The following is a 14698-nucleotide window of genomic DNA, read 5'->3' as shown; positions in this document are numbered from 1 at the left end:
AAATGTAAGCCATGTAATCAATTCAAAATGTATTGTACCGAATATTTTACCGTGAAATGCTTGCTTGCGAACCCTTCCCAATATGTATAAGCGGGTAATAAACCATGTAATAAGCCTCTAGTTAGGCTACTCATGATGTCAATTGCTACTGACAGTGCCAGAACAATCAGTTTGAGTGTTTTGAACATAATTATTATTTAGAAATGTCATGATTCACAATTTGTGAAATTGTAATTTATACTAGTTGGTAAATAACCTGGGAATAATCTATTTAACATGGATTGGTAAACTGTCAATCTCTATTTTCTATCTGCCAGATAGGCCTATCCCTCTTATTTTTATATATGTGAAAGAGCACATAAGGCTTGCATTTTTTATACTTTAATTAATGTAATTGTCTTACTCCTTGATTACGAAAAAAAGTTAGTAGGCTTAGGCTGTAGCCTTTGTTCAGTTTTAGCAAATGTCGCTTTATAACGTATCCCACTAGGCTACAACCGGAATCCCCTCCCCACACATTTTATGGTGTGATCTTGCCGCTCCAACGCAAAGCGTGCTTCAATGGTTGGGGGTGGTCTCGCGTCATGTGATACCCAAGCGTCACTGAAGTCCTTTGTTGATGGTGATTCACAAAATCTCACTCAAGACATTGTCTGGGTAAATTGCTACAACAAAATCATTTATCTTCGCCTTTGTGGGATTGTGTTGTGGAATGATGCAGAGAGATTCTCGGAGGGACATTTTAAACCAGCTGTTTGCCGCTGGGATAAAATAGAGGCAGACGCGTCAAAGGTAAATGCGACAGTCAAAACAGCTCATTATCGCACACCCTATCCCATACGACGGCCAGACGAGCGATCAATAGAGCAAAGCCAACATTTCGTTTGTGCAATTTGTGAACTAAAGTCCGATATAATGCAGTTTTTTTATATGGCTATGCTGGGAGATAATCCCCGTTCTGCAAATGAGATGAAACCTTTTTTTAGCCGTGGGTGAAACAGTTTGCCAACAACAACGCGTTTTGTTCTCCGTCTACCAATTCACATCTGGTGGATTTGTTGATGTATTTCTGCCATTTGAATGAAAAAAGGCATATGTTGTGATTTGGAGAAAAGACGGTGTCCACTCTACACAGCATTGTAAGCATCATGTCCATAGGATATCCCCTCTCATCTCACGGACCCTCAGCAGGCCGTTTTTTCTCTCTCCTCTGCCTTTTGGCCGTCTCTACACTGCCTGGAGCACAAGCCTCTTACCCTGAGAGCAGCGAATGTATCTCAGGAAAAGGCAAGGACTGCTTGGGTGAGTATCAATACATTTTCTTTATCAATTAACTTTTCCAAAGCAAGCACTTCTATGGGAATAATTTGTGTTTATCAGACACACATCCTGTGTTTTTGCAACACAGGCGCTCCTGAGGTGTTTATCGCCCTTGCTGAATGAACGCTGGTCGGTAATTGGGCAATCTCCTTGACCAGCAGACAAAGCACATCATGCTCAATTGGTCTAGATTAGACAAACGTAAGGCTGGCAGTGTCACTACTTCATAAGAGGAATCACTTTGAGTCAATGCATGTTTAAAAATATATGTATACATTTGGGAAATGTGATTTCATAGGCGAATGTTTATTGGGGGGTGGCTCGATCTGTCCCCTCTTGTTGGTGAGGTGCATGCAGGGAAAATTTCCATATTTGAACCCCACCCTGGATTGTCCTGCTGTTTTTGTTTGGGTTTCATTATTAAATGTAAACAGTAATTTCTCAGTTTCCTGGTTAGGAGTGATGACTTTTGTTTATATACACCAGTTGTAGAAAAAGTACCCAACTGTCCTAATTGAGTAAAAGTAAAGATACCTTAATAGAAAATGACTCAAGTAAAAGTGAAAGTCACCTAGTAAAATACTACTTGAGTTAAAGTCTAAAAGTATTTGGTATTAAATATCCGTAAGTATCAAAATTAAATGTAATTGCTAAAATATACTTAATTAAGTATCAAAAGTAAAAGTATAAATTATTTCAAATTCCTTATGTTAACCGGACTTAGTTTTTTTTCATTTACAGATAGCCAGGGGCAACCTTCAACATAATTTACAAACAAAGCATGTGTGTTCAGTGAGTCCGCCAGATCAGAGGCAGTAGGGATGACCGGGGATGTTCTCTGCATAAGTGCGTGAAATGGAACATTATCCTGTACTGCTTAGCATTCAAAATGTAATGAATGTCTTTTGGGTGTTAGGGAAAATGTATGGAGTAAAAAGTACATTATTTTCTTTAGGAATATAGTGAAGTAAAAGTTATCAAAATTATAAATACCACTCCACCCCCAAACGACTTAAGTATTACTTTAGTTTTACTCAAGTACTTTACAACACTGGTATACAGTGTCATCGTGGGTTAAATTGAGGGTAAATTCATATTACTCTTTATATCCGGAATATATAATGTGCTTGCTAAAAGTTCACATCTGCTATGTGGTTTCCTAAGGGGTTCCACCCAAAGCCAACATTCAGTGTGACTTTGACAGATTGGCCTATGTTTGATGGTATTTAAGATGAATGGAAACGTAAACCCGTTGTGGATGTAGTTCCACCCTCTCCATAATCCCATAAACCATGAGTGATGTCCTCTCGTTCCCATAATAACTGTATGTCATGAAGGTCTATGTATTGTGTTCATTCAGTAGGCTTCCCCTTTTATTTAAAAGCAGTCCGATTTAAAACGAAGAGTGAGCTGTCCTGATAAAGCCAGTTGTTTTCCTCTTGTCAAGCTATTTGTTTACATTTGCTGCTTGCCTGATTAACTTCCGTCAATAAGCAGGCCATTCCTTTTCCCCATGGTCCTGGTTGCTCTTCAATGCTCCTAAAAACAACCTATAATTGGTTGCTGATCCCAAACCTCTTAGGAAACCAACATAGCAGATGTGACCTTAGCAACCGTAAGTATTCTGGATATAAAGATTCATTTCAGAAATGAATGGAAAATATAATCACTGTATAATTTCTTGCCTTTATTCTGGGCTTTTCTTTCCCGTGGTTTTCAGGTTGAGGCATGTTGCTGGATCTAGGATACCCAAATGATAATGTGGGATGTGGATTCAGCTTGACCTGACATTAGACTACTTCTGAAAATATCGGACAACATTTTAATTTGAGAGTGAACTGTCCCTTTAAATACAGTGAAGTGCAGTGTTTCCCCACTGTTACTGAGAAATGCAGATTGTATTTCTCAAGGCATGCATTGATTGGGTTGAATTAAGTGGAAGCGTGGTTGTTACCCTGCACTGCTGTAAAGAACAAACATCGGTAAAACAGCCGGAATTACCGTACTTACATTACTGCACCAATGCGCCTATTTTGCAGGTCAGGATCAATGCTATTTCATTAGGGTTTTATTTAATTAAAGCCCTGGTCCCACTATGACTTCTACTGCAGTGTTTTAAAGACTAGTGTTCCTATACAGTGGTGGTATTGATTGATTACAGAGGAGTTTTAGGTCATGGCCTGTATTTAATGGGCTAGCTTCGGGATCCCAGGGTGACAGTGACTGTAATGAGGAAATGAACAGTTTGGTCAATAGTCCTTTAAGTACAGGGTGACTAGAATCGGGGCTAGCCCCTTTATATCGAGACTGTGACCATTGGTTGAGTAACACACAGATCTATTTAGGAGAGGAGGGGATTGTTAGGAGAGGCTGATTATAATCTTTGGCCTGGAACTACTTTGCCTCCCATTTGTTGAAAGGTTGGGTTATTATTAGTCCCTGTGGCGTGCTTACCTGTCTCAAGACAATGGATTAGTTCCTCTTCTGAAATCTTCTCTAACAGTGGGGATAAGACAACATAAAGCTCCTACTGCATGTTGAGATATGTCTTCCCTCGTGGGGACTGGCGATGAGAGCAGGAGGGAACTTCAGTTCAAACCTCAGTGGGGTAGGATTCTTCCATTCCCATCACCTCTCCTACTCTCTCTTTTTCTCTCTCCCTCTCTCTCTCTCCTTCGCTCCCTCTTTTAACTCTTCCTCTCCTTTTATGTCTTCATTTCTCTCTCATTCCCTCTCCTTCTCTCCCTCCCCCCTATGTCTCCCCCTGCCTGTAAATCTCACAGACCAGGGGTTTTCCAATGTTCTGCTAGTTGATAGGAGTGCTTGGTGGTAATGCTGTTGACCCCAGGAGGATGTAAATGGCTGCTGTCAAACCTGCCTGGAAGGCTGGGATGGTCTTCTCATTCCTCCATTAGAGCTCCGTGAGATTCAAACACTCTCCCTCAGGGTGTCCATGAACCTAGAGTTGTTCTAGCACAGTAGCACAACAGTCATTTTGCACACCTACTGTAGTTATCAAAGCTAGTGAAAAACAGATTATACTACAACTGATTGTCAGCAGGGGAAATAAAATCCTCTAAGTTCACTTCATCCGTAATGTTTTTGACAGTTTGGTTAAAGTTAATATTGAAGACTTGCAGCACGGAGGAGTTGTTTTGACCAAATTCATTGATCCTGATGATGTAATCCAATCCAATGATGTTATCCCTACTTATGACCAGGCTAATGATGAACTTTTTCAAACAATATTGTGATGGCATACTTTACTATAAGTGCCTTGTAAGCCCACCTTGACAACCTGAAATCCAATCATTCCTATCAGGAATGCCTCTCACGCATAATGTGCTTGAGCTCCTGACCAAAGATTATCAGATCGGACTTGACCCTCTTCTCCAATCTTTTCAAGTCATCTTTCTGGGTCCCTTTTGATTGTTCTTGGCTTTGCTTTCCCATGATCATGCAATGCCAAGGCATTACTGTGTAAATGAGGACCAACTTGTCCGAATGACCAGTAGTGACTACATTTCTCAGTCCAGTTGTGCTGGGCAGTGACTGTTGTACATTGCACATTCCACTGACTCTCAATAAAGTTGTACAAATGATGCGTAGCTAAGCTCTCTCTGTACCGGATCTCTCATTAGTCCAACCATTGAAGAAATGAGGCGATGACTATTGATGTCTTGTGGCAAAGGAGTTGGATGGCTACGTGTTGCTAATGACCCGGGTCTTCGCTACATTGACTCCTCTCTTCCATTGATTTGTCCTTCTCCTTCCTCTGATAAATTCCGCCCAGTGTGAGAGAGTGAGAGATGTTCAAGTGTATTTCTGGCTAAAGGGGAAGCTATGGGCTTTTGCGTGTTGGATGGATGAAAGTCATTACTGGAAGATGTATTCAAGTGGCCGTGAACTCTTAAGTTGTCACGGCTTTGGTTCATAGTGCATTTTAGCCTGGAATCCAGACTGATTTACTCTGTTTTGTGATGAAACAGAGCATATCATTTTGCATTCAAGGCTAACTGTATTTTAGGTAAAGAAGAGTGTTTCCAGCTAGGCTATACCCGAGGAGTTTTTTCTCAAAGACTGTAGTTTGGGAAAGAATTGTGTTTTGAGTTGAACGTTTTCACACACTATTTGCTCCAATCTTTATGTTAGAAAGTTTTTCCCAGATAGAAAAGCAATGTCACGTAAATACTAATACACAACATAGACTATACTAGATATTCATGTGGTTTTACAAATGGAGCACTAAAATAATGGTATTTCACACCTTGTTTTTACCAGATTTGTCTGAGAAGAAAAGTGACCTGAGAGTGTGTGACGCTGCAACATGTCGTTACGGTGGGACATGTCAAGAGAATGGGGCTGACCTGAAATGTGTCTGCCAGTTCCATGTAAGTAACACAGTGGAATAAAGGCTATCATGTTCTCTGTTGTCAAGTAAGACTGTCATTACCATTGCCATGAGCAAGAAAGCAAGCAGGAATGGCTTTGCCAAAGCAAATCAGCTCCAATTGATCTTCATTTCGGAACTCTGTTCCATAGTATTCCCACACATAATATAGAGATTTACTGTATGTGATCATATACAAATGTAAACAAGGTGTTAGTCAGATGTTATATCTGTTTGGGCTTCTTGCAGTAAATTTGCAGTCTACAAATGATTTGGCATTTTGTTTTGGCCGCCTGACTATCCACTCAAGAAAACAAATCGTCCCATGGCTGAATCTACTTGATGATCCCTGGTCTAGGCTGTGATGGTTCAGTAACATCCTTTCATTGCCCGTTGTGTTTTAGTGCTCTAAGAAGTACATCCCTGTTTGTGGGTCCAACGGAGACACCTATCAGAACGAGTGCTTCTTGAGGAGAGCAGCATGCAAGCAGCAGAAGTCCATATCGCAGGTCTCTGACGTGGCCTGCTATACAGGTGAGTCTTAGTCGCAGGCTGCACACTTTCACTGGAGAGTACAGAATCCCCTTTATGGAGCGCATTTTTCATCACTTGGGTTCATCACCTTGTCATTTTGTTATAAATCATTTTAGACCAAGCTGAAGCTAACTCATTTTCTATGCTGTAACACGCAGATGGCAGTTCTGGATCTGGCGACGGAGGTACAGTGTAGTAACTTGGTCTTGCTTCACTTTAATACGTTTGACTTGACAACCCATGTTACAATGTTACAATGAAAGCTGGTTAAACATAGCCTGCTTAAACAAAAGCTTTGCAGATCCAACCACTAATAGAACAATATTAACTCTGTTTGACAGCTAACATTTTTTAAATACTCTCCTTTTCTACAGATGATGAAGGATCAGGCACAGGCAGAGGAAAAAAGCCCACAAAATGTGTCAACTGCAAGTTTGGAGCAGAATGTGATGTGGACTCTGAGGATATATTGTGAGTACTTTCCACTGCAGCTATTGTTCTCTCAGTAGTCTCTAAGGAGGACTTCTCTTCATCAGCTATTGTGCTCTCAGTAGTCTAAGGAGGACTCGTCTTCATCAGCTATTGTGCTCTCAGCAGTCTCTGAGGATTCTTCTTCATTAGCTGTTGTGCTCTCAGTAGTTTCTGAATGGAGGACTCGTCTTCATGAGCTATTGTTCTCTCAGTAGTCTCTGAGGACTCGTCTTCATCAGCTATTGTGCTCTCAGTAGTTTCTGAAAGGAGGACTCGTCTTCATCAGCTATTGTGCTCTTAGTATTCTCTGAGGACTCGTCTTCATCAGCTATTGTGCTCTCAGTAGTTTCTGAAAGGAGAGCTCGTCTTCATCAGCTATTGTGCTCTCAGTAGTCTCTGAGGACTCGTCTTCATCAGCTATTGTGCTCTCAGTAGTTTCTGAAAGGACTCGTCTTCATCAGCTGTTGTGCTCTCAGTCTCTGAAAGGAGGTCTCATCTTCATCTGGAAGACGACTAGTGACCACTAGTACCTCATAGATATCTTTGCTTATTTTCGCCATATACTGGGGTCCTGGGTTGTCACATTAGATTCAAATTGATTGATGATGTATGTTTAGCTCTTTTAGTGAACGCAGTGTTAATACATTGTTCATGAAACAGATGTTTATATAAATGTTTTCTTCGACACCCAGGTGCATGTGCAACATTGACTGCAGTGGCCATAATGACAACCCGGTGTGTGGAACAGACGGAAAATCTTACATTACCCCCTGTCACGTAAGAGAGGCTTCGTGCTTGAAGCAGGTGAAGATTGACGTGAAGCATCTAGGGAGTTGTCCAGGTAATGCCATGTTCTAACATTAAAACGTCATTTAGAAACATGTCATTTTACACTGCATTGTGGGAAAAAAAACAATGGATTGTGGTTTTCGAAGGATTTGATTTATTATTCACAATCTCAAGGAAGGAAAATAATCACAATTTAATATTTGACTGAGATGTTTGGTGTAGAGATGAGGGGATCCTGCTGTAATGCGACATCCTACTTAATAGTTGAATACAATGTCCTAGATATTCTCCCGTGCATGGGTTCCTGGTGCCAGTCCTGATATTCCTGATATGTGCTGTGTTTATATAAGCGTCCCACCCACCAGTCTTGACTTTCCTCTAAATCTTTATCATTTTATACTGCCAGTGACCTATATGATGGCTAGTTCCTGTCAAACTCTGATGTTTATGATGCCCACCCCAATTGGTTGATTGATCCCTACTATGACAATGCTGTGTGGTGATGACTGAGACTATTAGGTTTGTCCCGACATACGTCTTTCTTCAGCGCATCAAAAGACTGAAGATTCTTCTTTCAAATGCAGACATGACCTCAATCTGGATGCACACAATTAGGATTTGGGCCACATTATTATGACCAAGGGGCATCGGGCAACCAGCTGTTCAGATAACTACAAAGATGTTTCTTACCAGAACATCTGTTTAAAGCCGTTTAAAAAATGTCATTCTCCATTTGAGGGCGAAGATTTACTACCCCAAATATGGCCCTGTTTTTAAAAACGTCTCACAATCTAGTTCTAAAGTGTAGGGCTAAAATATCTATTTACATAAATAATCGATCTATTTTTTGTTTCACAGAGCATACATTGACCCTAAATATTACATGAACTTGCATACCTTATTCAAAATGCAATAGAATACATCCCAACCTGGAAATCTGAGAACTAGTTATGGATGTTCCAATATTCCTACAATGGGGTTCCTATCATTTCACATTACTAATGTCAGTCGCTCTGGATAAGGGCGTCTGCTAAATCACCATGGTGATATTATTTGTTACCATAGTGATATTACATTTGTTCTCAGAGAGTAATTGTTCTGCATGTCCTGAGATGTTTCTTAACAACATTTGTCATGTGACCCTATGTACGTGTCTATCTCTTAAATCAGTTTGGAGGCATTTCTGCTGATGGTGCAGTTGGCCAATTCTTGCAGGAGGGCCATTAACTGTAGTGAAGCATGCCTGTGTGTCACCCTACATCTCAACAGGCCAAATTGCCCTCAAGTTAAACCCAGTCACTCGCCACTTATCTGTCATTTATTTCATTTGGTAATGCAAATGAGCATTGCAAAGGCATGCACACATTACAATAACTGTCTGTCAGAGTAATGTTACCAACAGCCTCATGCTTCGACTGGCCCAAATAGAAACCCGCCATACCTCTCACATTGTATCTATGGTCATCTTATTGTTATATATCAGAAATGTGCATCCTAAACAGCACCATCGGTTATTAGTTTGTAATAAAAAATGGTAGGTATCTTGTACAAAATCTACTTCATATATCTAACATTCAACTGGTTTGTTGATTAACCAAATGGATTTTAATGAGGCCATGTCAGAATGCTAGTTAACTGCTATTTTTACTTGGGATATTAACTATATTACGGCTACTTAGTATTTATAGTCCGTCCTTAATCAAGCCATGTTGCGCTCTCTGACTGACTATCAAGCCATGTTGCGCTCTCTGATAATCAAGTCATGGTTCGCTCTCTGATAATCAAGCCATGGTGCGCTCTCTGATAATCAAGCCATGGTGCCCTCTCTGACTGACTATCAAGCCATGGTGTGCTCTCTGATAATCAAGCCATGGTGCCCTCTCTGACTGACTATCAAGCCATGGTGTGCTCTCTGATAATCAAGCCATGTTGCGCTCTCTGATAATCAAGTCATGGTGCACTCTCTGTTAATCAAGTCATGGTGCGCTCTCAGATAATCAAGTCATGGTGCGCTCTCTGATAATCAAGCCATGGTGCGCTCTCTGACTGACTATCAAGCCATGGTGCGCTCTCTGATAATCAAGCCATGGTGCGCTCTCAGAAAATCAAGTCATGGTGCACTCTCTGACTGACTATCAAGCCATGGTGCGCTCTCTGATAATCAAGCCATGGTGCGCTCTCTGACTGACTATCAAGCCATGGTGCGCTCTCAGATAATCAAGCCATGATGCGCTCGCTGTTAATCAAGCCAAGCTGCGCTCTCTGATAATCAAGCCATGCTGCGCTCTCTGATAATCAAGCCATGGTGCTCTCTAATAATCAAGCCATGCTGCTCTCTCTGATAATCAAGCCATTGTTCGCTCTCTGATAATCAAGCCATGCTGCGCTCTCTGATAATCAAGCCATGCTGCGCTCTCTAATAATCAAGCCATGCTGCTCTCTCTGATAATCAAGCCATTGTTCGCTCTCTGATAATCAAGCCATGCTGCTCTCTCTGATAATCAAGTCATGGTGCGCTCTCTGATAATCAAGCCATGGAGTGCTCTCTGATAATCAAGTCATGGTGCGCTCTCTGATAATCAAGCCATGGTGCGCTCTCTGATAATCGTATAATCCTTGTGATTAGGGCTCTCTGATAATCGAATAATCCTTGTGATTAGGGCTCTCTGATAATCGTATAATCCTTGTGATTAGGGCTCTCTGATAATCGTATAATCCTTGTGATTAGGGCTCTCTGATAATCGTATAATCCTTGTGATTAGGGCTCTCTGATAATCGTATAATCCTTGTGATTAGGGCTCTTTGATAATCGTATAATCCTCGTGATTAGGGCTCTCTGATAATCGTATAATCCTTGTGATTAGGGCTCTCTGATAATCTTATAATCCTTGTGATTAGGGCTCTCTGATAATCGTATAATCCTTGTGATTAGGGCTCTCTGATAATCGAATAATCCTTGTGATTAGGGCTCTTTGATAATCGTATAATCCTCGTGATTAGGGCTCTCTGATAATCGTATAATCCTTGTGATTAGGGCTCTCTGATAATCTTATAATCCTTGTGATTAGGGCTCTCTGATAATCGTATAATCCTCGTGATTAGGGCTCTCTGATAATTTTATAATCCTTGTGATTAGGGCTCTCTGATAATTTTATAATCCTTGTGATTAGGGCTCTCTGATAATCTTATAATCCTTGTGATTAGGGCTCTCTTAGAACATGGAGCTTGAACACTATTTCCCTGAGTCCCTCCAATATGATTTATTTTCAACTTCTTACAGTTGAAAAACTATTTTTAAGCAACCTCTAGTCTTATGAATTATTTCACATTTGCTTCTGTCTATAGCTTTGAAAGGAAGGCTCGCTCAGAAATGTTTTTTTTTAACCCATTTTCAATATTGGGACATTTCTGTCATGCACTCAAAAATATTTGTTTTGTTTTTTCAGAAAAAGGGAAGAAGAAAAACGAAGACGATGGTAGCAACAGCAAGACGGATCTTTTTGGTATGTCTGCTCCCTTTTACCACACTCTGTTATGATGTTGTTATGGTCGTTGATTTACCTCAGACCATGGTTCATGTTGTCGATATGGAAATAATACTGTTGTACTTTTACATATCTGCAAAGCATATTTCTGCTCTGTCATGTCAGTTATATTTGAATTGCAACTGAGGACCAGGCCTAGCTCGCTCTTTAATATTTATATCATCCATATTAATATTAGTGATTTTCTGTATACCTTTAAAGACACGGTAGACACAGGGGAGGACAGAGCTTATGGAGGGATCCCCACCCTCTGCACAAAGGACTACGCAAACTTCTGTGAACACGGCCAATGTGAAATGAAGTATAGCATCCCCACCTGCCGGTAAGATAACATGGTGTCCTTTTGTCTTACATACCTGCGTATGCTATGTTTCATCTCTTTTTGACCTAATTCATAGATAATTATTGTGTCATGAAATGAAGTGCTAGCGGTTTTGTTGTCTCCCCAGGTGTGACTCGGGCTACACTGGCCAGCAGTGTGATGAAATCCAAGACTTCAACATCCTGTACGTGGTGCCCAGTGGACAGAAACTCCACTACGTTCTCATAGCAGCCGTCATAGGAGCCGTACAGATCGCCATCATTGTCGCTGTTGTCATGTGTTTCACAAGGTGGGTGTGCTCTCCAAAGTGACCTATCTGATCTTATTAGCACATTTCTGATAAGCAGATTTAAATATTCTGCATTTTATAAGCCGTGTTTTGTAAACAACATACAGTAGCATAAATGAGCAAGTCTTATGGAAGATTCTATTCCAAATGTGACAATGTGTGTCATTTGACAAAAGGTGGTTACTCTGTAAAAGGTGTATACTTAGCAATACACATTTTTACATTCGTAATTGATTTAAGATTTTTCAAACGCGTTTCTAAAGTGCTGAGTAATGTGTTTTGTGAGGCAGTCAAAACTAGGAGTTTGATGTTATTCCATTGTCTTTTGTTGAATAGGAGGTGTCCCAAAACCCAGAGGGGACGAAGACAACAGCAACACCTTGGACACTTTCCCTCTGGGACTTCATCCAGGATGATGTAGCAGTTTTTTGTGTGCATTTTTGCACCATATGGATCACATTTTTTGATATCTGTTGTTTTGTCTCCTTTATTTTGAATGGATGTTTATGTATTTATTTTCTCTAATGGGGCCTTCGTTTTCTCTCCCTTCTGGACATATGCAGCTCTTGCTGCTTTTTTCAGACTGCTGCATTATTTATTTTTTCCTACGGGCAGAAAACGGACAGCCATTCTCCTCTGATCGTCCATTGTTTGCAAGGTGGTATTGGTATCTTTAGGCACACAAACCTTGGATACCTAGGGTCTGGACTAGGGTCATGCTATTTATGCTATCTAGGGTCATGCTATTTATCAGCGTCTCTGACCCTCTCTCAGTACCTTTTTTTTTATTTTTATGAAACACAACTAAATACCAAATGCAGTTTTCTATAAAGGAGGTAAAAGCTGATGTGTACAGTTTGTTTTGGTTACTTTTCAATATACCATTCCGGGGATGGAACAATTTTTTTGACTAGGTACTAATTTAAATGTTTTTATATATTTTTATTTTTATTTTTTATGTTCTAATGTTGTTTGTATTATTGCTAATGAAATAGTTGCATATAGCATGAGCTGTGAATGTGTTTAGTGATGTAGTTTTAGTAATATTAAATGATCTGTGTTTCAAACACTCGTGTTGCCTTCATATTATTATGACTAGATCAATGACGGAGCCTAAATCATTTTCAGAAAATAATTTATCACAATGTTAAAATTGTTATGGAAGAAAAGGCGTATTCATATGATGTTATTGAAAAAATAAATGCACTGATTTTAATGCAGTTCTTGATTTACTTTGTTAAATCAAAAAATCTATAACATTTGGAATGTGGACAAGTCACATGGTTGGGAAAGACTCTGAGCCCTAGTTATAAAACTGCATGTACAGTGCCTATCAGAAAGTATTCACATCCCTTGACTTGTTGCACATTTTGTTGTGTTACATCCTGAATTTAAAATGGATTCAAATTGAGATTATTTGTCACGGGCCGACACACAATATCCCAGTAATGTCAAAGTGGGATTATGTTTTTAGACATTTTTACAAATTCATTAAAAATTAAAAACTGAAATGTCTTGAGTCAATAAGTATTCAACCCCTTTGTTATGGCAAGCCTAAATAAATTCAGGAGTAATGTGTTTAACATGTCAGATAATAAGTTGCATGGACTGATTCTTTGTGCAATAATAGTGTTTAATATGATTTTTGAATGACTACCTCATCTCTGTATGCCACACATACAATTATCTGTAAGGTCCCTCAGTTGAGTTGTACATTTCATACATAAATGCAACCACAAAGACCAGGGAGGTTTTCTAATGCCTCACAAAGAAGGGCACCTATTGGTAGATGGGTAGAAAAAGGCAGACATTGAATATCCCTTTGAGCATGGTGGAGTTATTAATTCCACTTTGGATGGTGTATCAATACACCCAGTCACTACAAAGATACAGACGTCCTTCCTAACTCAGTTTCCGAAGAGGAAGGAAACCGCTCAGGGATTTCACCATTAAACAGTTAGTTTAATGGCTGTGATTGGAGAAAACTGAAGATGGGTCAACAACATTGTAGTTACTCCACAATATTAACCTAAATGACAGAGTGAAAAGAAGGAAGCCTGTACAGAATAAATATATTCTAAAACCTGTTTGCAACAAGGCACGAATGTAATACCGCAAAAAAATGTGGCAAAGCAATTTACTTTTTTGTCCTCCATATTTTCAAGTATAGTGGTGGCTAAATCATGTTATGGCAGTGGAGGCTCCTTAGAAAAAGGGGAGGACAATCTTAGCGAATTTCATAAAAATAGTGAAACATTTTCAAGTTATCCTTTTTAGATAAAACTATACTAAATATATTCACGTCACCAAATAATTTATTAAAACAGGGAGTGCAGGAGGGGACTGAGCATACACCCCTGAGGGTCCCCCGTGTTGAGGATCGGCATGGCAGATGTGTTGTTACCACCCTTACCACCTGGTGGCAGCCCGTCAGGAAGTCCATGATCCAGTTGCAGAGGGAGGTATTTCATCCCAAGGTCCTTAGCTTTGAGGGCACTATGGTGTTGAATGCTGAGTTATAGTCAATGAATAGCAATCTCACACAGGTCTTTCTTTTGTCCAGGTGGGAAAGGGCAGTGTGGAGTGAAATAGAGATTGCTTCATCTGTGGATCTATCGCGCGGTATGCAAATTGGAGTGGGTCTAGGGTTTCTGGGATAATGGTGTTGATGTGAGCCATGACCAGGCTTTCAAAGCACTTCATGGCTACAGATGTGGCTACAAACGTGAGTGCTACAGGTCAGTATGGCACAGGGACTATGTTGGTCTGCTTCAAACATGTACTGTAGGTATTACATTATTATTGAAATTGTCAGTGAAGACACTTGCCAGTTGGTCAGCGCACGCTTGGAGTACACGTCCTGGTCATCCGTCTGGCCCTGCTGTCTTGTGAATGTTGACCTGTTTAAAGGTCTTACTCACATCCGCTATGGAGAGCGTGATCACGCATCTCTGTGTGTGGAGTAAATGCCCTCAAATTTTAAAAAGCATGCAGACATGATGGCATCCCAAATTATACGCTCAAAAAAAGTTACTAGT

At 40.2% G+C, this 14698-nt stretch overlaps 1 protein-coding gene across 1 annotated transcript; it reads left to right on the top strand.

Moving 5' to 3' along the window:
• Window positions 1–573: 573 nt before the first annotated feature.
• LOC110489726 (tomoregulin-1) lies at window positions 574–12876 on the top strand. Its single transcript, XM_021562517.3, has 10 exons — window positions 574–1302; window positions 5602–5711; window positions 6115–6244; window positions 6403–6429; window positions 6619–6715; window positions 7408–7556; window positions 10951–11007; window positions 11251–11371; window positions 11499–11660; window positions 11997–12876. Exons 1-10 carry the CDS (start codon window positions 1149–1151, stop codon window positions 12079–12081), a joined length of 1092 nt encoding a protein of 363 aa, XP_021418192.1. The 5' UTR covers window positions 574–1148; the 3' UTR covers window positions 12082–12876.
• Window positions 12877–14698: the final 1822 nt, after the last annotated feature.

The sequence above is a fragment of the Oncorhynchus mykiss genome, chromosome 15 (genome assembly GCF_057628025.1).
Source record: "Oncorhynchus mykiss isolate SJ-2025 chromosome 15, ASM5762802v1, whole genome shotgun sequence".
Lineage (NCBI taxonomy): Eukaryota > Metazoa > Chordata > Actinopteri > Salmoniformes > Salmonidae > Oncorhynchus > Oncorhynchus mykiss.
This window is presented reverse-complemented; position numbering and strand designations above follow the sequence as displayed.

What these genes read in the sequence shown, in the direction of transcription:
- LOC110489726 (XM_021562517.3), top strand. Translation starts at nt 1,149, where the DNA reads ATGTCCATAGGATATCCCCTCTCATCTCACGGACCCTCAGCAGGCCGT. An exon ending in AATGTGTCTGCCAGTTCCAT is followed by an intron (nt 5,712 to 6,114) that starts GTAAGTAACACA and finishes GTTGTGTTTTAG; the next exon opens with TGCTCTAAGAAGTACATCCC. An exon ending in TGACGTGGCCTGCTATACAG is followed by an intron (nt 6,245 to 6,402) that starts GTGAGTCTTAGT and finishes TGTAACACGCAG; the next exon opens with ATGGCAGTTCTGGATCTGGC.